Consider the following 22,001-nt stretch of genomic DNA (forward strand, 5'->3'; position numbering starts at 1 on the left):
GCAAGAACACATTACACAAACAATAACACACACACATAGTGTATGCTGCTTTGGAGGAGGCTTAGTGAGTAAAATGTTTGCAAAGCTGAGTGTGCATAGTGGCCCAAGGGTAACCCATTGCTTGAAAGGGAGAGACAGGCCATCCCTGGAGTAAGCTGGCTAGCTAGACTAACCAAATTGGCTGGGAATTCTGGGCTCAATTGAGAGATCTCACTCCATGGGAAAGTGATCAAGGAAGACACATCAACCTCTGACCTCCCATGTGTGTACATATACACACGTGAATATACATACTTGCAGATACTTGTGCACATGCAAAAATCCATTGTGATGCATGTGTGTGTGTGTGTGTGTGTGTGTTGAGACAGGGTTTCTCTATGTAACAGTCCTGGCTGTCCTGAAACTCATTCTGCACACCAGGCTGACCTCAAATTCAGAGAGATCCACCTCCCTCTGCCTCTCAAGTGTTGGGATTAAAGGCGTGCACCACCACCTTCCAGCTAGTGCATGTGTTTAAATGGGGGTGTTACAAAACTGTCTGCCTATTTTCTTTTTAAAAAGGTTTATTTTTCTTAATATATGAGTGTTTTGCCTGGTATCTATGTATGTGCCTGGTGCCCACAGAGATTAGACAAGAGTGTGAGATTCCCTGGAATTGAGTTAAGGATGGTCACAAACCATCATATGGGTCCTGGGAATAGAAACTGGGTCCTCTGAAAGAGTACAAGAAAAAAAGAAAGAATTGTCGAGCATAGCAAGTCTATTTATAATCAAAGCATGCAAGAGGATCGGGAGTTTAAGGTTGTCCTCAGTTATAGAGTAATTTTTTTTTTTTTTTTTTTTTTTTTTTTTGATGGCAGCCTGTGCTACTTGACACCCCACCTCAGAAAACCGAAAGAGGGTAGTGATCTGTCAGCCAGTGGGTAAAGGTGCTCTTGGCCAAGTTTGACAGCCTGAGTTCAATCCCCTGGACTGGTAGAAGGAGAGAACTGATTCCCACAAAGGCTCATACACCTCCACACACACAATAAATAAATGTAGATTTTATAGAGAAAAGAATAAACCTATCAGCTGCTTTGAAACAGGCAGCGCGAGAATTCTTTCCCAAAGGACTGGCCTTTCAGTACCACCTAGTGGACAGCAAAAAACAGCATAGGCTCTGATCCCAAAGGACCAGTCCTAAAATAGCTCACTTCCAAATCCTAGAACCTTTGCTACCTACACACAAGGGGTGATCACAAGGAAGGGAAAGTGTGGAGGACAACACAGCCTCAGGAATAGAAAAGGAAGCCAGCTTTCATCCCAGCACTCGGGAGGCAGAGGCAGGCGGATCTCTGTGAGTTCAAGGCCAGCCTGGTCTACAGAGCTAGTTCCAGGACAGGCTCCAAAGCCACCGAGAAACCCTGCCTTGAAAAATAAAAACAACAAAACAACAAAAAACAAAAGCAAAAAGAAAAGGAAGAAAAGAAAGAAAGGAAGGAAGGAAGGAAAAAAAGAAAGCCAGGAACTAATGTGCTTTTTCATAACCTGCCTACCTTTGGGGAACTAAGTAAGTAGGACCAGAGAATATACTCATCATTGGTCATAGCCATAGCTTTCAAAGTTCTATACGTACACACACATTACTTACAATATGTACACACGGGGGGGGGGGGGGGGGAGTGCATATTATGGGCTGGATTATACTCTTAACGTGATGATGGTATTTGGAAACAAGACCTTAAGGCAATAATTAGATTTAAAAGAGGCCATGAGATAGGATTTATCGAAGGGGATTCTCTCTAGGATGATAATCCCGGGAAGAGGGCAGCTACATGCAAGGTAAGATGATATGCCTTTCAGGACTGAAATACTGGTTCGTAACTTTCTCAACTGGTTTTGTAGGGGAAGTAGTTTCTCCTTTGTGTACTATTCTTGCTTGTTAACTTGATGCATTTGGGAAAAGGGAACCTCAATTGAGGAGTTGCCTGCTTCAGATTAGCCAATTGGAGGAGGAGGTCCTAGTTAGCTGTTCTCAAACTGTGAGTCTGAGACCCGTAAGCGGGGTCAAATGACCCTTTCACAGGGTCACTTAAGACTATGGGAAAACACAGATGTTTATTATGATTCATAACAGTAGCAAAATTACAGTCATGAAGTAGCAACGAAAATAATTCTATGGTTGGAGGTCACCACAACATGAGAAGCTGCATGGTCCCCATGGTGGAAGGGCTTCAGAAGAAACTTGTTGGAGATGCGTTACCAGACTCGAACCTTCTGAAACTGTAAGCCCCAAATGAACTCTTCTATAAGTTGCCTCTCAGTCATGTGGGCTCATCAAAGAAATTGAAAGGTAAAAGTAACTGAAACAAACAGCAATTGATTTTGCTTGCTACATTTAATTTTTTTTTTTTTTTCCTCCTTCCTTGGAGACAGGCTCTTAAGATGTAGCCCTGGCTGGCCTAGAACTTGCTAGGTAGACTGGGCTGACCTGAAACTCTTTAAGATCCTATCTGCCTCTAAGTCCTGAGTACCGGGGCTAAAGACATGCACCACCACCACACCTGGCTTCTATCTGGCTTTAATAGAGGATTTTTATCAGGACTGGATAAATGACTCACAGGTTAACAGCATACTGCTCTTGCAGAGGTCCTAGATTCCGTTACCAGCACCTACCTCAGACAGCTCATAATCACCCTATCTCCAACTCCAAGGAATCCTGCACCCTCTTCTGAAATCCACAGGGCCAGGTGAGTCAGGTGACATTTACTTATACAGACGCACGAGTATAAAAATAAATCCTTAAAAAAACGATTCATTTCCATTTTGAGGCAGAGTCTAAAGCAGCTGAAGATGTCCTTTATTTTTTAATTTTTCAGTCTTAAAGGGGTGTCAAGTTTATTGCTGAGACGAAACACCACGATCAAAACAAGTTGGGGAGGAAAGGGTTTGTTGGTTTTTTTGGCTTATACTTCCGTGTCACTGTTCATTACTGAAGGAAGTCAGGACAGGAACTCAGACAGGGCAGGATCCTGGAGGCAGGAGCTGATGCAGGTGCCATGGAGGATGCTGCTTACTGGCTTGCCCCTTGTGGCTTGCTAGGCCTGTTTTCTTATAGAACCTAGGAGCACCAGCCCAGGGATAGCACCGCCCAAAGGCACTCGGGAGGCAGAAGGATCTCTGGGAGTTCGAGGCCAGCCTGGTTTACAAAGTGAGTTTCAGGACAGCCAGGGCTACACAGAGAAACCCTGTCTCAAAGAACCAAATAATAAACAGCCATGGTCTCATGGAGGCATTTCTTGAGGTGCCCTCCTCTCAGATGACTTTAGCTTGTGCCAAGTTGACATAAAACTCTCCAGCATAGGGGACGGTCAGGTAGATCACTGCATCCAGGAACCCGGTCAAGTGGGTGTGTCTCCTGAGGAGAGACTATCTTTACTCTCTTAAAAGGGTCTCACATTAGCAGTGAAGCCTGAGGCATCGCCCAGAGTTAGGATGTCCTTTAGTCCCAATCTTCCTGCCTCTACTCTCAGCGTGCTGGGATACAGGTTTGAGCCATCTTGCCGCTTTACTGTTCTGGGAATTACATCTGGGGCTTCACACATACTAGGTGAGCCCTCTGCCATGTAACTTTATGCCCACCCCACCCTTCAGGAAGTCACAAGTATGATATGTATGTATGTCATACATGTATGATGTCAAGAGCCATGTATAAAGTAACTGTCAGGTTCCTACAACAGGGAACTCAGGCTTTTGGTCTCTTATTGGTCCCAGTCATGTATTTATTATTATTAGCTATGTTCTTTTCTATGCATGGTTCAAAGCCTTATTTCGTTGGATATTTGAGAATTTAAGTGTTAGGCTCTAGGAATATAGGAGCCCACAGCTGTACTCCCAGCACTGAGGAAGTAGATGCAGGAGGATCACAGCTCGGTCTACACAATGAATTCCAGTTTTGATCCAGCCAAGGTCACACAGAGATTCTGTCTCAAACTAACCAACCAGTTTAGGAGCTGGAGGAACTTACGGTCTGATGAGGCTGAGAACTAACCATACGTAAGATAGCACTGACAGTTACCATCACAGGCAGGGAAGACAGCTCAGCTGGTAAATTTACCCGAGGCCCTGAGTTCAGCCCTGGGGGTTGGGGAGGGGAGCTGGTCTGAGGATGCAGAGACTGACAGATGGATCCCTGGTGCTCACTAGCCAGTCAGCCTAGCGCAGTCAGTGAGCTCCAGGCCCCCCAAAAGCAAGGTGGATGGCTCTCTACATCTGTGTGCTATCACTGGCACACAGACATGTGCATACACACATGTTTAGGGTGAGGGGAACAGTAAGGGAAGGATCCCCAAAACCAAAGGCTAAGAAGGAGGCAAGGATTTAACAGGGTTGGTTTCTGTGGGACTTCTCCGTTCCTGAGAGCTGGGCATGGTTGAGGCCATCCCTTTCTCCCCACTAGGCAGCAGGGGCAAACAAGAAGGGTAAACAAGAATGAACGGCAGATCTTTTTATGTGTCTTGACACGCACCCTTACTTTGCCCCTGAGTCATCTTAGGCAGCACCCAAGGTGGAATTTCAGGAGGTACTCTAGGCATTGCAAGTGAATCACAATACTCTTCAGAAGCAGCGAGGAAGGCCCGACTCGTACATTAATATGTCAGGTTAATTTGGCTCTAAACGTCACTAGGTAACAACACTAACTTGTGTTTACTGAGGCCTAACTTTGTCTCGCCTTCTCTTTTGTTGAGATAGTGTTAGCCTGTAGCCCAGGTGTTGGCCTTGAAATGTTGTCGAGCCTGTATCTGCCTCCTGAGTACTAATATCGGCGTTTGCTACCAGGGCCGGCTGCGCTCAGAATTTAAAAAAAAATTAAGGGTCAGGAATGTAGACCAGTGGTAGAGCCACCATGTGCAAAGCCCCGGGTTCAATCCTTAGCACCATTAGAAATTTAAACGTGTTTTCTTTCACCAAATTGACAAGAGTTGAGAACAGAGCCAAAGCCCAACCACGTGTTGTCTACTTGAATTTATTCTTTCTTTAAAAAAAAAAAAAAAAAAAAAAAAAAGGTTGAGGATGGCCCGGGAAATAACTCATCAACACTGTGAACAGGAACGAAGACTCTAAGACTTGGGTTACTCCTGCACCCTCCACCTCACCTCTCTGACAGCCTCCCACCCCCCGCTTTTCTTTTCAACACGATACCCAGATCAGCAGCAGAGGTACCCAGGGTCGTCACCGAGAATCTCAACACTGGGAACGGGAGGGGGAAAGTCCAAGAATAGGAGCCGAGAAGAAAGAGGGGAGGGATGAAGGCGCGCCCAGGGCTCTGGAGGGCGGAGCTGGGCCACAGGCGGAAGTGAGCCAGTTTGGGGGTGCCCCGTCTGACTGCTGCGGCCCACACTTGTGGGCCCCAGAGCACCCCACGGTTTGTTCCGCGGTCCATTCCCCTGCTCCTGCAGCCTCACAGGCCCAGCTCTAAGTCCTCCAGCTCCTCCTGCAGGGCCCTCCGCCGGGCCAGCTTCTCCAGCTGCTCCCTGCTGGGCTGGCTGACCTCGCCGGCCTGGATCCGCTGCTGCAGCTCCTCCACCTGCCGCAGCTTCTTCCTGAGGCTCTTCATCTTCTTGGCTTTCTCTGTGGTGGCGGCAGAGTCGGATGCATCAGGGGCAGCTAGAGGGGCGGCCTGGGAGCCTTGGAGGGCGCTGGGTGTTTGGGCGGTGTCTCTCAGAGACGCCTTTTCAAGAGTCCTGCTCAGGGCCTCTGCTTCCTGCTGCTGCTGCCGCCTCTTCTCCTTCCGCTTCAGGTTGCGTTTGGCTGTCTTGGAGAGGCCAGCTTCCCCGCCTTCATGTCTGCATGGGGTGACAGGTGTGGTGGCCTCGGGGCTCAGCCCTGGAGGAAGTTCCGGTTTACTCTTGAAAAACTTGACATACTTGTTTTCATAGCTGCAGGAAACAGAGAGCTGGAGCTTCAAGGGTGCCCCTCCCCCCAGGCCCCACCTCACTTCCTTCCCATTTCCTCTGCCCTTCAGGTTCCCTGGTCTTTACGACAGTTCTAGAACTCAAAGCTCTGGCTCTTGGATTGCTGTCTAGAGGATCTGAAGAGGTCAAAGGGGCAACCCTCACTCACCCCTCAATCCCAGCTCCTTCCTCTCCATCCCGAGACCGTTGTCCCTCCTTCCATTTCCTGGGGGCTCAGGCGACTCATCCCTGAACTCGAAGGCACAATACGCTATACTTGTGTAGGGACCCCACTAAATACCCTCGTTAAGCCTAACCACGCACACTGGGACTTCCTCTTGGGGCACGTATCCTTCTTTGACCCTCCGTTGCTTGCGCCAGGTCCCGTCGGGTCTCTGTGTTGAGGCAATGTACTTGCCTGAAATGAGAGAAATTAAGTTGAAGTTAGTCTCTCTCGTTGTCATTTTCCACATTTTTATAAATAAATGTGCACAGCACCCCTGGCAACCATCTATCGTCCACCTAACGCAAGATAAGGGCTCACTATGTAGATCAAGTGAGCCTTGGATTTGAGTCCCCCCCGCCCCAGTGCCATGATTACAGGTATGTAACAACGTTCGTTCGGCTAAGGCATTATTTCTCACATCAACTTTCCATCCTCTGTCGCTGGCTGACTAACACACTATCCTTGCCCTCAGGGAGCTGCTGCTGCCTCTCTTTAAAATAACATACAAGACAGAGCAGGTAGAGATGAGATGGCATTCAAGAGTACAAGACAAAGGAAACGTCAACAGTAGTAAACGAACCAGATTACCAAGGGGCCAAAGCAAGAAGTAGCGGAGAAAAGAGCAGGGAAGAATGAAAGACTTTGAAAAAACAAAATTTTTAGGAAACCACCTTATAAAGTCATCAGTACAAAGGCCACTACTTTTTATTATTTTTGTGTATGTGTCTCCATGTGAGTGTGTGCATGTTCCTGTAGAGACCAAAAGAGGGTGTTGGATTATCTGGAGCTAGAGTTACAGACGGTAGTGAGCTGCCTGGTGTGGGTCTGGGAATTGAACTCAGATTCTTTGGGAAAGCAGCAAACGCGCTCTTAACCACTAAGCCATCTCTCCAGCCCCCATATGTTTAAATCTGCCAAAAGCTAAAAGCAATCTGACGGGCCAATGACACATGGCCTTGGTTCATATATATACAATGGCATACTATGCTGTTGGTAAAAAGAAAAAAGATATGAATTAATATTAGTAAATATTCAGCAGCGGCACTGACCGTGTTCATAATTTACTAAGTGGAAATGCTGTTCTTCATTAAATTCAGTAGTTGCCCCTTAAGCAACTGCCATCTCGATCAGCAATCAGCAGTTACAACTCCGGCTTCTTTAGTTTGCAGGCACCTGCATAGCCAGGCAAGAGGAATTCTATTCCCTCAGGCACTGGGTATCATAGAGGGAGCTTTATCTAGATCTCTATCCCCTACAGAACTCAGGATTCAAAGGTTGAGATCAAAATCTGCTCACTCAGAGGCTGCAGAGCAAATAGCTAACCTTCTCTCTTAGCTCACATCTTCTGGAAAACATGGCACCCTTTTGCTCAGCCCCCACTTAAGAACCCTTAGCGACACATGGATCCTCCCTACCACTTCCTGTCAGCTAGGGCTGACTCAACCTCCTGACCCCAGGGTTAATTTTATTTAGTCAAACAAATGTTAACATGTCTTTGCATCATTAAACAAATATTCCACAGCATAAACAAATCCAACACATCTTCAAATAATATTCTACAACATGGAAGTTGTGGTTCACACCATAACTCAAGCAGGAAAAAGCTCAAGACCAGCCCCATCAGCACACCAAGTTGAGGACAGCCCAGGACAGATGGATTATCTCAAACAAAACAAAAAAAGCCAAGTGTGGGTTGTGTGGAAGTTTTCAGCCTAAAGACCCATTTATACTTAGTTTGTTATAGTTTGCATTTCTTTATGCAACAGTAAGAAATCATATTTATTCCTTCAGAAAAATCTTTTCTTTTTTTTTTTTTTTTTTTTTTTTTTTTGGTTTTTCAGGGTAGCCATCCTGGAACTCATTCTGTAGACCAGGCTGGTCTTGAACTCAGTGATCCACCTGCCTCTGCCTCCTGAGTGCTGGGGTTAAAGTCATGTGCCATCACTGCCCTGCTCTTCTGAAAAATATTATTATTATTATTTGTAATTGTGTGTGTGGGCATATGAGTGCAGGTGCTTCTGGAGGCCAAAAGATGTAGATGGGGGAGGGGCTGGAGAGATGCTCAGAGGTTCAGAGCACTTGTTCTTGCAGAGGACTCAGGGTGGAGTCCCAGCACCCTCGGAAGCTCACAACCACCTGCAGCTCCACTTCCGGTAGATCTGACACCCTCTTCTGACCTCCACAGGCACGGGGCACATACATAGCACACAGACATACAAGCAAACAAAACATAAAACGTGCAAAAAGTCCTTCAATTCAATCTGGCACAATGAAGTAACTTATCACAAAAAAGTCAAACAAAGCACTGGAGATTGAGAAAGCCAGTTAGAAAAACAGACTGCAAAGACCTTAGCCTGACAGGACAGGCAGGGCTAACAGAGAAAACACAAGGATTCATTACGCTGGCTGGTTTCCTGGTAACTTGGCACAAACTAAAGTCATCTGAAAGGAGGGAACCTCAAGAAATGCCTCCAGGAGATCCAGCTAGAGGGCGTTTTCTTATTAGTGATGGATGGGGAGGGCCCAGCCCATGGCAGGCAGTGCCATCCCTGGGCTGATGGTCCTGGGTTCTATAAGACTAGGCTGTTCCAGACAGTAAGCAAGCGGCTCCCCTCCATGGCCCCTGCATCAGCCCCTGCAGAGCTCCTATCTCACTTCCTTCAATGATAAACAGTGATTTGGAAGTAAAAAAGCCCTTTCCTCCCCAACCTGCTTTTAGTCATGCCAGATAATCACCAAGCAATAACACGTAGGAATTCACTGTGAAGGGGAGAAGTTAGGGGTCAAATACACTTCACCTCTGGTTATCTAATCCCAACCTTAAGATTTTAGCATAAGAAAATAGTTCCCACTCCCAAAAAAGGCATTATAGGTAGCTAAATCAAAAATAAACTTTTATCCAATTTTACAAAAATAGAAAAATAATTTTAATTTTTTGGGGTGGGTTCCAGACAGGGTTTCTCCATGTGGCTACACTTTTAACTTCAAGCAAGGGCTTGGAGAGATGGCTCAGCGGTTGAGAGCACTGGCTGCTCCTCCAGAGGACCTGGGTTCAGTTCCCAGCACTCACACTGCAGCTAACAACTGCCTGCCAACTCCAGTTCCAGAGGACCCAATGCCCTCACACTGTATGCACACAGTTCATAGACAAACATAGACAAAACACCCATACACATTATTTTTAAAAATCTAAGCAAATCATTTAGAGGACTGGCAACTTCTGTGGGTATACACACTTCACCTTGCAAGATTGCCAGCCTGAGTTGGGTCTCCACAGTATACACAGCAGAAAGAACCACCAACTCTAAAAGTTGTCCTCAAATGAGGACTTGTTGGAGTGGAGGGCCAGAAAGAGAGTGAATGTGAGAGAGAGAGAGAGAGAGAGAGAGAGAGAGAGAGAGAGAGAGAGCGCATCAATATATACCAAACATTGCCCCTTACTTTTTTGTGTTTTGCTGCTAGGCGTGGTGGCACACATCTTTAATCCCAGCTTTTGGGAGGCAGAGGCAGGTGGATCTCTGAGTTCAAGACCAGCCTGGTCTACAGAGCGAGTTCCAGGACAGCCAGGGCTACACAGAGAAACCCTGTCTTAAAAAGTTAAACAAAAGAAAGCCCTTTACATTTAAACCTAAATGGCTTGGGAAATGATACTTACATAAGAGAGAATGAAGTTATTTTTATTTTGGTTTTGGCTCTGTGAGAGGATCTCTACCTACTTACCAAACACAGGTATTGAGTAACTCTTATACTATATTGTTTAGTGAATAATGACAAGAAAAAGTCTACATCTCTCATGTGGATTCGGTGTCTTGTTTTTCTTTTAAGAGATGGAAAGCTAAGTGTGGTGGCATATGCCTGTGACCCTGTACTTGAGAGACTGGGGCAAGAGAAGTGGATGGCACAGAGCCTGGGGACACTGGGGCGCACATTAACTACAAGGTTGACTTGTGCTCTATAGCAAGACACTGTCTTAAAAAATAAAAGTGACTAATGTGCTCACCACTACTGCAGAGAACCCACGCTCAGTTCCCGAACACAGGTCAGGCGGCTCAGGTGTAGCTACTCAAGCTCCAGATCCAACACCCTCTTCTGCACTTTGTAGGTAGACACACACACACACACACACACACACACACACACACACACACACACACACACACACACGGAGGAGGCTGTTGCCATGTTGCCAGAATTTCTGGGCTTAAGTGACCGACCTGCTTCATTCTCCGCAATGACCAGGACTGTAGGTACACACCTCACAGTTCTGAATATTTCCAGTACAGGGTTGGTTGAACTGGCAGGCACAAAACCCACGGTTACAAAGGAGTAAGGGGGCCATAAACTAAGAGTAGAAAAAGTAAAACTCAGCCACTGAATTGTGAGAAGACTTAAGACGGTTTATACAGTATCAAGAGGAAAAAGGAAATTTCATTTTGAATCTATAAACAGGGTCCAAAAACACTCAAGCTATGGAGAAGACATAATGAGAAGTGTGACAGAGGAGTTAATGAGGTGGTGTTCACACGTGTACTCTTATTTTTCACAACGTATCTGTTGGAAACGCATATGGTAATAACATTTATGCACACATGGATTTTAAACGTTTACTGAGTACTTGCTGCTGTGTCAGTCACTGAACAGGAGCTATAGATACCCTAATGAGTAAAGCAAGCAAATTCTTGCCTGCTTGTAGCACATACTCTAGCAAGAAAATAATAAAAGAAAATATAAACAAACCAATTACAGTAGCACATTAAATGCTGAAAACTGGGAGAATTAAAGCCACTAATAAAAGGAAAACAATTTTATGAAAATGGTTAATTCAACTTGATAAGCAATATTTTACTTAGAACCAAGGAGAAAGATTAAAAACTAGAAACACTATTTAACTGCATAGAGATTATAATACTACCCTTTTCTATGTAGACACATTCCAAGCTGTCCCAGTGGACACTTTAAACTGAAAGTAGCTAGGCATGGTGGCACACGCCTTTGATTCCAGCACTCAGGAGGCGGATCTCTGAGTTCCAGGCCAGCCTGGTCTAGAGAGGGAGTTCCAGAACAGCCAGGGACACACAGAGAAACCCTGTATGGAGGGGAGGTAAAGAGAGAGAGAAGTAGAACTGAACTCTGCACACAGGTTCAACATCCTTAATCCAAAAATCTAAAATCTGAGACGCCTCCAAGTCTGAACCCTGCTGCCTATTGACAGATGCTATGAGGGGGGAATTTAATGTAATCTAACCTCATGTAACAGGTCACAACCAAATGCAAGTACATGAAAGACATTCTATAAAATTAAAATTTGTTTTAGGCCAGCCAAGACTACATAGTGAGGCCTTATTTAAGAAATAAAAATAGGCCAGGCGTTGATGGTACATGCCTTTAATCTCAGCACTCAGGAGGCAGAGGCAGGCAGATGGATGTCTATGAGTTCAAAGCCAGCCTGGTCTACAGAGCGAGTTCCAGGACAGGCTCCAAAACAATACAGAGGAACCCTGTCTCAAAAAACCAATAATAATAATAAAACAAAAAACAAAACAAAACAAAACAAAAAAAAAAAAAAAAAACAAGGCTGGACATAGTTGCATACACCTTTAATCCCAACACAGAGGCAAAGGTAGGTGGACCTTTGTGAGTTCCAAAATAGCCAGGACTACAAACAGAAACCCCATCTCAAAAAATAAATGTGATTGGGGGGGGAGAGGAGGGGAGGTAGGGGAGGTAGAGGGAACTGAGATTGACATAGAAAACAAGCTTGCTTCAAATTTAAATTTAAAAAAGGGGGAAAATAAATGTGAATAAATAAAAATATACTTTTTTAGGCCGTTGTAAAGCATATGTGAATGACAAACATTACGTAAGTATGAGATGAAATCTCTAAATATTGTACTGTACTTTTTTCCTTTTGTTTTTTTTTTTTTTTTTTTTTTTTTTTTTTTTAAGACAGGGTTTCTCTGTGTAGCCCCGGCCATCCTGGAATTCGCTCTGTAAACTAGGCAGGACTCGAGTTTACAGAGATCTGTCTATCTCTGCCTCCCTAGTGCTGGGACTACAGGTGCACATCACCACCACCCGGCTAACTGTACTTATTTTTGATTCTCTAGTTGGCCATGGGTAACTGAAACGATGGTCAACTTTAAGGCTAAAGGTTTGAGAGAAATAAGGATAGTGTGAAAGGGAGGCAGAGCTTTGTGTGGCCATTATGTGTAGACCCTCGGAGACACATAGCCCATGTGATGAAGGAACACCTATTTTATGTTATCTCGGGTCCATCCTCTGGCCTTGATGGTATCCAAGGGTGAAATAAAAAAGGGAGAGGTTTGTCGACTCCCACCCCTAGAAATAAAACCAAGGGCAGAACATCAGGTCTTCCAGGTAACATTTTTAGTCAGAAACTACAGATTAGAGGCTGCCGCCTTAGAAATTTTTAAACTATTTCCTTAACTCTACTTGCGCAAAAACCTTTCTTCTAATTTTATTTTGTGTATGGAGTGTTTTGCCTGTAATTATGTATGTGCACCATGAATGCCTATTGCCTGTAGAGGTTAGAAGAGAGTGTCTGGTTCTCTGGAACTGGACCTACAGACACTTAAGAGCAGCTATGTGGGTGCCAGGAATCAAACCCAGGTCCTGTGTAAGAAGTGCTCTTAACCACTGAGCCACCTCATTCCAACAGAAAACTCTCAGGGGCTTGCCTATACAGTTGCAGAAAGACAATACATAGTAACACAGCAAAGCTCGGGAACATTCCAAGGAACCTGGAAATTAACTGTGAGTCCCTGGGACCTGCTGTGTGAGAGTAACGAGATCTGGGTCTCAGGTCTGAGCGTGGGAGATCTCAGGACTAAACAACTAAACACTTGGGGACAATCTCTTTTTCTTTTTAAATGTTTTTGTTGTCGCTGTTGTATTAAGAAGATTGGGTTTTGTTATTCTTATTTATGTATAGGTATGTGCATGCATGCAGATGTCCCCCTGGAGGGGCAGTTACAGACTAATTTTAATCATGTGTATACTTGTGGTGTCTGCAGAGCCACAAGGTCTCCATTCCTCTGGAGCTGGACTTGTAGGCAGGTGTGATTCAGCTAACATGGGTGATAGGAAGTGAACCTGGGTCCTTTGGAAGACCAGTATGTGCTCTTAACCGCTGAGCCCCATTTCCAGACTCTGGGTACAATTTCCAAAAAAAGAAAAAAAACAGAGCCAGTGAGAAGGCTGGGTGGGTAAAGCAACTTGCTGTTGGACCTGACCACCTGATTGGTCTCTGAGTCCATGTGGTAAGGAGAGAACTAACATCTGTAAGATGGCCTCTGACCTTCCCAAATGAGTAACTGTAAAAAAAGTATAAAAAGGGTACCCAGGTTAGAGAAATGATCATGGTTATTGCTCTCAAAGGAGAAAAAGCGACAGCAATGACAGAAAATACTCCAAGGAAGGACAGTACTATGCCATGGAAAACAAGTTTAAAGCTACAGCGGACAGGAAAAGTACATTAAATGCTATTGTAAGGGGGCAAGTGTTTAGCACTATCAAATACTGCAGAGAGACAAGGGTGGGGAGAAATAAGAATGCATTTTTTTGCCAATCTGAAATACTAATTTATTTTCCAAGAATACCGCCTCAAGAGAGTTCAGTGTCAGGAGTGAAACTAAAAGTGAGTTAAACATTTTGGTAACTATAAGAAAACTGCTATACTACTCAGGGTTATCAACAGGAGCAAGGTGTCTTTAGTTTCAGAATCTACAGTCTACATGAAAGAGACTCAGGCAGGAGGACGTGTTGGAAGGGTTACTTGAGCTACACAACAAGGGACAAGACAGCCAATACTACATTATCAAATCCTCTCCCATCACGAGCACGCGCGCGCGCGCACACGCACGATGGAGACATAACTCAGTTGCTGGAATGCTTGCCTCAAACATCCAGGTCTAGAGGCCAACACTACATACACTGGGCATGGCAATGCATGCCTACAAGTGGTGTTAGAGACTAAGAGTTAAGTCAGACGTGGCTAGGTAAGGCCCAATGTTGCATATACAACAAAGCAATACAACTCATTTTTTTGGATTAAGAGGAAGTAGGCAAGTCAGGCAAGCAAAGAGTGAGACAACAGTTTAAGTACTGAGCCAAGCAGGTGACTGAGTGGGTAGAAGCGCTGCTCTGCCACAGGCCTCACAACCCAGGGAAGGAGAGAATGACTCCATCCAGATCTCCACAGTTTCATGTCTGAGGCGAGTCTGTCCTACAGAGTGAGGCCAGTTTGAGCTAGCAAGGGCTATACAGTGAGACGTCAGGAAATCAAACGAACAGTATGTGTGGGAGTCGGGGTGGGAAGGGTTAGGGAGCACGGGGAAGGTGACAGGAAATTAGGAAAGTCTGCAAGGTCGCACTTAAAGACTGGCAGAGACAACTATTCCAATCAAAGCAGAGGGCGGTCACAGGGTGCTGACAACAGACTGAGCTCTTGCTACCAGGAGGCTACCTCACACCAGCAAGTTCACACGCAAGTGCACAGACTAATATTTACAAGCTGAGCACTGCCTTCAACAATTTATCTTTATTTTACTTGTGATAACATCACCAATGTCCACCTGGCTCTGACTCCAAATTGCTGGGATTAAAGCAGTGTGTCACTGAAGCTTTTAAGAATGAAAGTAGGCATGGTGGCTCAGGACTGAAATTCCAGCATCCAGAAACTGAATGTAGGAAGCTTCCATGAGTTCAAGTCCAGTCTGACGTAAGGAGACCTTAACTTAAAACACAGCAGGGGAGGAGAGTTAACCCACAGTACAATATTATAGAATAATCTTTTATCTTGAAACAGGATTTTTTTTTTTTTAAAGATTTATCATGTGTACAGTGTTCTGTCTGCCTGTATCACTTACAGGCCAGCAGAGGGCACCAGATCTCAATACAGATGGTTGTGACTCACCATGTGGTTGCTGGGAATTGAACTCAGGTCCTCTGGAAGAGTAGTCAGTGCTCTTTACCACTGAGCCATCTCTCCAGCCCCTGGATTTTCTTTTATTACCTTAAGTGGGAAGACCTACCCTAAGCTAGGACCCTGGATTGCACAGAAGAAAGCAGGCTGAGCTCCACCATTCACTGCTGTCTGCTTCTAGGTCTGGACAAGCTCCACAGCAGGCCTTTCTTATCACGATGGGCTGACTGCACACAAACTGTGGTCTGGAATGAACAAAGTCCTCCCTGACTGCAGCTCTCTGGGCTTTTTGTTTTTTTTTTTTCTGTTTGTTTTTTGAGACAGGCTTTCTCTCTATGTAACAACTCACTCTGTAGACCAGGCTGGCCTGGAACTCACAGAGATCCTCCTGCCTCTGCCTCCCAAGTGCTGGGACCGAAGGCATGCACCACTGTGCCTGGCTTCTGTAGGCTTTGTTAGAGAGGAGAGTCTATCTCACAGCTGATGCCTGCAGGCTTAATGAGCTAAGCTGTGTAGCAGTTCAAGAATTTGCTCATATAGACAAAAAAATGTCACAGATGTACAGTAAAGCAGATTAGTGTGCTTACTGATGTGCACAGGACTTAAGAAAAAGGGAAAGAGAAAAAGGTTATAAACATTCATTAAAAAATAGTTTAAAAAAATCAAGTAAAGTCTTTAAAGAGAGAAGTAAAAAGAAAAAGGAATAAGCCACATAGAGATGTAAAATGGACAGGAAGTCTGGACCCTGTATGGTGTACTGACTTGAAAATGTTTGCTTGCTTATGAGAAAACAACAGTAGCTGAGAGAAACTGGAATATAAAAACTACTAAATTTGGCCAACCTATATATTTTTTAAAAGTCTTAACTTCAAAACGGAAGTCAAAAAATGTTATGTTGGGGAAGAAGTTATGCTTTTCTTTCCACAGAAAATAAAAGGCTGTACATCATTCAAGGTTGATAGAGATCAGATTTGATCCTCGTTACAGACATAAAGAAATAAACTTAAAAAAACAGAAGCAAACTAGAAGTGGCATATATACATATATTTTACCTGCTCAAACCCCCCCCCCCCCAAGACGGGTGTAGTCCTGGTTGTCCTGGAACTCACTTTATAAACCAGGCTGGCCTTGAACTCAGAGATCCGCCTGCCTTTGCCTCCCGAGTGCTGGGATTAAAGGCGCACACCAACCCCCAGCCAGAAATCATCTTTGGCTGACTTGTGTACAATACACACTCTGTATCTGTGTAAAAGGGGATACATGTTACCCTTGAAAGAGCAAGGGACCAATGAAAATAATGGCCCAGGTGGTCCAGCCTTCCAGAGTGCCTCTGTTGCCGTTTCCTCAGAGTTCTGTATCTAGAACAGCTTCAAAGCTGCTGGCTGACATGGTCCAGCCTCACAGACTACTCCAGCCAAACTTCAAATAAACCCTACATTTCCCATCACACAGAGACTAGACAACAGCTAGCTCTCCCAGGTCTTAAACATTATCCCAATTGTCCCAAGGTCCTCTTATGTGGGTTTTTATTCTTTACTCTTTTGGCATTTGGGGGGAGCACCATCCAGCTTCCACAGAAATCATATACAAAGGCTTAGTCTTAATTATGAGTGCCTGGCATTAGCTTTTTTTTTTTTTTGAGATCAGGTCTCCATACTTAGCTCTGGATATAATAGAATTCACTATGCAATCAGGCAGGGTTCCTTCCTTCCTTCCTTCCTTCCTTCCTTCCTTCCTTCCTTCCTTTCTTCAAGACAGGGATTCTCTGTGCAGCCCTGGCTGTCCTGGAACTTGCTCTGTGATTCACCTGCCTCTGCATCCCAAGTGCCGGGATTAAAGGCATGGACCACTACCTCCAGTTCAAGGAAGTTTCAATAATTGGTTTGTTTGTTTTTTGAGAGGAACAGACCCAGGCTGGCCTCAAACAATTTTCTTGTCTCTACTTCCCAAGTGCTGGGTACTCGGGTATGAACCACTATGCCAGCTTGAACATATAGTTAGTTAATAATGTACTGATACTGATTGGTTAACTGTAAGAAGTGTTCTTTAACATATAAGATGTTAGTAAAGAGGAAAGGGCACAAGGAATATCGGAATTCATTGTAGCATTTTCTCAATTGTTCTAAAAATCTAAAACTGTTCTGAAAAATGAAGTCTATACTATCTCACTGTTACAAAGTAAATAAAATCTAGTCTTAAGAGAGAAAAAGTTGCTCTTGAGCTAGAAAAGGATGCTCATAACAGAAATAACAACAGAAAGATTAGAAAAGTTGAATATGAAATGTGACAGTACATCCAAAAGTGAGACATTCGGTCGGCATCAGAAAACAAAAGTCAGGGCAGTTCAGGAGAGAGGACAGAACTAGGGATAATAGCTACAAGCAAGCAGCAGTAAGCAGTGAGGAACTACAAACAGCAGGTGAGACATGATGTTCAAGAAATCTGGACTTTAACAGTGGCAACCCATGCCTATATCCACAGTGCTCCCTGGGAGGCAGAGGCAGGAGGATCTCTGCGAGTTCAAGGCTAGCATGGTCTAGGACAGCCAGGACTATTACACAGAGAAACCCTGTCTCAAAGAATAGAACAAAACCAACCAAACAAACAAAAAACAGCAGCAAGAAACAAAAAACAAAAACAAACAAAAAACAAAAGCCACAGTACTCATGAAGCACAAGGATTGCCATGAATCTGAGGGCAGCCTGGGCTTGCTACATAGTGAAACCTTGATGGAAGGCAGGAGAGAGGGAGGGAGGGAGAAAGAACACAAATACCTGGCTGTGATTCAGAGAGAAACAGAAATGACAGCCTTAATTTTCCAGTGACACAGAAAGTGAGGGTTTTTGCCACAAAAGGAAGAGTTGAAAGCATAGTGACAGAGGTCTGGGAAAAACCTGGTGAAACAGCCATGGGAGAATTTAGGACACCAGAAAGCAAGAATTGGCAAAAAGTTGTGATATTGACAGAAGTTAACATTATACTGAATCTTAGCTTGAGTTTTTCTTTTTTTCCTAGCAATATGTTACAGTCTAAAATCAGAAACAAAGAAAAGAGTTGATGGATATCATTCAAGATAAAGACAGTCACGTACTGTAGTGAACTGAATGCCCGTAATGCAGGCATAGGCAAGCAAAAAAATAAAAAAAAAAAAAAGAAAAAAGAAAAAATACACAAAGTAATAAAGAGGGGCTAGGGATATGGCTCTGTGGGTAAAGCATTTGCCACACTAATATAGGGACCAGAATTCAGATCAGCAGCATGCATACATGCCGTGGGCTAAGTGTCATGCCTATATTCCCAGCACTTAAGAGACAGAGACAGGATCCCAGGAGCAAACTGTCTGAATCACCAAACTCTGTGTTACTGTGAAAGATCCTGCCTGAGATATAAGGTGGGGAAGGATGGAGGGACACACGTGGCATCAATGTCTGGCCTCCACATGCATGTGGACCTGTACCCAAACACACACACACACACACACACACACACACACACACACACACACACAGAACCAGAAAACCTAACAAGTGCAAAAAGTTGCCTCTGTGGATTGGGGACAGTCAAACTGTGACTGGTAAGGAAGCTACAGTGAAGGGGTATACCTGAAAGGAAAGTAGTGTCACAGATGAAGTCCAGGTTGTAGTAATCCTGAGGTGTAGCTGAAAATACAAAGGTATGTCAATGATCTCCTGCCCAGCAACTAGGGAGCTCAGAGTATTCCCAAGGTGCTAGAGACAGAACAACAACAAAAATAAAAAACAAAAGGGCTGCAGAGATGGCTCAGGGATTAAGAGCGGATCTTGCAGAGGACCTGAGGACCTGGGCGATTCCCAGTACCAATACAACTCTAACTCCAGTTCCAGGAGACCTGACACCTCTTCTGCTTTCTGTGGGCACCAAACACACAAATGGTGCACACACACACACACACACACACACACACACACACACACACACACACACAGAGGCAAAACACACACATAAAATAGGTAAATCTAAAAAACAAAAACAATACATAATTTGTGGACAGTAGATAGGAACACTGTGGTTTTACCAGAGTTTTATAGGAACCACTATAATTGCAAGGCAACACATTATACAAGGATCACAGTAGCAGTAGGAAAGGAAAGCAAAGAAGCAGCTTATTCCTTTTTTCTTCTACATGGTCACAGAAAATACCTCTGGTTGCAGAACAGGGGCCAGATGGACTATGGGTTACGTGCATAAAAAGAATAATAAGGTGCACATCAAAAGCTTCAAATTGCTCATCATGGCATTGGCAGTGTGTGCCTTTAATCCACAACTCGGGAGGCAGAGAGGCAAGTAGATCTCTACATGGCTTCAAGGACAGCCTGGTCTACACAGAGAGCTCCAGGCCAGGCAGGGCCACATGGAAAGACCATGTCCGGGATAGGGGGGACAGGGGTTCTATTTAAAAGTTGGGCATGGTGGTGCATGCCTTTGATCCTAGCACCCGAGAGGCTGAGACAGGTGGATCTCTCTGCATTCAAGACAAGTCTGGTCTGCATAGGGAGTACCAAGAGATACACAGTGAGACACTGTCTTAAAACAAACAAAACTGTAACTGCTAGTTAAAGACCAACCTAGTAGAGAACATAAGAAATGTTGCCAGAACTCTTTGAAATGCAAGAGTAGGGAATGGTAGCAGAAATACTAGTTGTCAGTAAGTACCATATAATGTAATTAAGCCTACCTACAAGGAACACACGTAAAGCAAACCAAGAGGCATACATGACATCTTTTAAACGCACCAAGCATACACTGCACACGAACAGGGTCACCTCTATGAAACACTAGAGTCAGTGACTACACATGGAGAGTACAAGGAAGGATACAAAAATAGCAGCCAGGCGTTTGCACTGCCTTTTACAAACGCCTTTAATAGATCTGTCTGATCATCCCCAGGTCAACACTGCTATTGTGCACATTTTTCTAAAGACAAGGCAATTAGAATAAAACAAATATATATATATATATATGAAGGAAATTAATTCTCAGTTTCACGAACAAACACAGACTTCCACATTTCAAGACAGCCGGGCTGAAATCCTACTCAAGCTTATAAGGAATAATGGGGGCGGGGGTTCTATTAATTGTCCAAGGTGTAGAAAGAAAAGGCCAGTAGACACTTCCCTGTTTGCTTCCTCTCACTTTAGATGGAAAACTCCATCGGTGAGAAAAGTCAGGGTCAAAGTTAAATCCGTCCTCTTCCCTTCGTGTAACTCTGAACTTCGGTGACCGCGCCCCCCCCATCTCCTCCCCATCAAATGAAGATGAGGCAAAGTGTGAGAAAAGACAAGAGCTAGGAGGATGACAACGGGGTAGGGTGGAGGGCAGGTCTAACAGTACGGGATGGGGGAGGGGAAGGAGGGCTGGAATTGGAGGGAACTGGTAAGAGGAGGAGCCCGAGAAGCCGGAGAACCCCGGAGAGGTGTGCGACTCCGACTGCTACAAAGAGCTGAGGCCCCAAAGGGTCCCGGAGCGGGGGGCACTGAAGGACCCCCGGGGCTCGAGAGACCGGAAGCTGAGACCCCCCAAAAAAACACGACACCAGAAGGGGGCGCAGGTGATAACCCACAGGAATGAATGGGGAAGGCGGTCCGGGGGCGGGGCCGAGGAGGGGCCCCGGGATGGGCGTGGCACCAACCCCTCTCCAAGCCCGAACCCCTACCCCAAGAGTCCCGAGAGAAGCGGCTCCGCGATCCCCGCACTCACCGCCGGTCTCGTCAGTTACATAGGGAGTCGCCATCTTGAGAACCCGAACCACTTCCGGCGTGAGCGGGCTGGGGTCCCGCCCCCTCCCCACCGGAAGTGGAGTCCTCATCCTAGCAAGCCACCATTTTCATCTTAAAGAGAGACTGCACCATTTCATCGACCCGGGGGTGGAGGAGAAGGGGAGGCAGACGCTCAGAGCGGGCTGTGAAGGCGAGGGCACTTTTACCGCCACCGCCACCGTTCTCTAACGCCCGGGGCACACAGAACAGTCCTCCGGGCTCCGACACACCAGCCCCCTGCTGATGCTCGCGCGCCACCGGCACCCATAGGGAAGGAATACTCGGGGCCCGCGGCCTGCACCCAAGCAACACCCAGCGGCAGGGCGATGGCCGACGGGGATGCGTGGGGCGCAAGGACGTGGCTGGGGACGGATGTGCACGCAAACCCCCAGGCCACACTTGAGAAGGCGGGCAGCCCAGCCTGAGTCTGCACGGAGACCTAGGAGAGGGGCGCGCAGGGAGGAGCGCACTGCGGGTCGGTCACCTGTCCCCGTGGCCTCTGGGGTGCCGGCGGCTTCCATGACCGAGTCGGGCGGGCAGCCCTCGCCAGTTGTGCCCCGTGAGATCCGGCGGCCAAGCGACTCCTCGCCCGGCGGCCCAGCCGCGCGGATCCTCCCGGGTCGGAGGGCACCGGGTGAAGGCATTTGGGCGGACCCAGGCAGTATTCTAATGAGCCGCGCCCAAGTGTCCGGATCAGCTCTGGCGACCGGATCAGCCGGGCCACTCACTCTCCGGCTGTCGGGACACGTGTGGCCCCTCCCTTGGTTAGGTTGTGCCCCGCCGGGTGCCTCGTTCTAAAAGCGAACCCAAAGTGTCGCGTCCGTGTCCCCCGCGCCCCATCCTACAACTCCGCGCTCCGGACTTCGGCAACTTAGTTCCTTCGGGGCTAAATCCTGTTAAACTTGTTTCCCCTGCAGCCCGGACGGGGCAAGTGGCAGGTTCCTCTCCTCCAGGTGTCCGACTCTGCCCTCCTTCCCCAATTTAGTTTTTTTTTTTTTTTTTTTTCCCTTAACTCTTTCACCTTCCACTATTGCCCTCCTCCGGCTTAAGTTAATGTCCAACAGGGCCTCTCGAATCGAGAAGGGGAAAATATTAGTGCCTAT

At 45.9% G+C, this 22,001-nt stretch overlaps 1 protein-coding gene across 4 annotated transcripts; it reads right to left on the reverse strand.

Annotated features, from left to right (window-relative positions):
* Nucleotides 1-4,989: 4,989 nt before the first annotated feature.
* On the reverse strand, nucleotides 4,990-21,562 carry Pym1 (PYM homolog 1, exon junction complex associated factor). 4 transcript variants are annotated; one of them, XM_051176029.1, is made up of 4 exons: nucleotides 21,383-21,562; nucleotides 18,706-18,762; nucleotides 6,258-6,351; nucleotides 4,990-5,918 (listed from the first exon to the last, which is right to left on the reverse strand). In XM_051176029.1, exons 1-4 carry the CDS (start codon nucleotides 21,540-21,542, stop codon nucleotides 5,441-5,443), a joined length of 789 nt encoding a protein of 262 aa, XP_051031986.1. In that variant the 5' UTR covers nucleotides 21,543-21,562; the 3' UTR covers nucleotides 4,990-5,440. The 4 variants fall into 4 exon arrangements, with proteins under 4 accessions (XP_051031986.1, XP_051031987.1, XP_051031988.1 ...); XM_051176030.1 differs by lacking the exon at nucleotides 21,383-21,562 and adding an exon at nucleotides 20,840-21,018; XM_051176031.1 differs by lacking the exon at nucleotides 18,706-18,762 and having other exon boundaries at nucleotides 21,383-21,557.
* Nucleotides 21,563-22,001: the final 439 nt, after the last annotated feature.

The sequence above is a fragment of the Phodopus roborovskii genome, unplaced genomic scaffold (assembly GCF_943737965.1).
Source record: "Phodopus roborovskii unplaced genomic scaffold, PHOROB, whole genome shotgun sequence".
Lineage (NCBI taxonomy): Eukaryota > Metazoa > Chordata > Mammalia > Rodentia > Cricetidae > Phodopus > Phodopus roborovskii.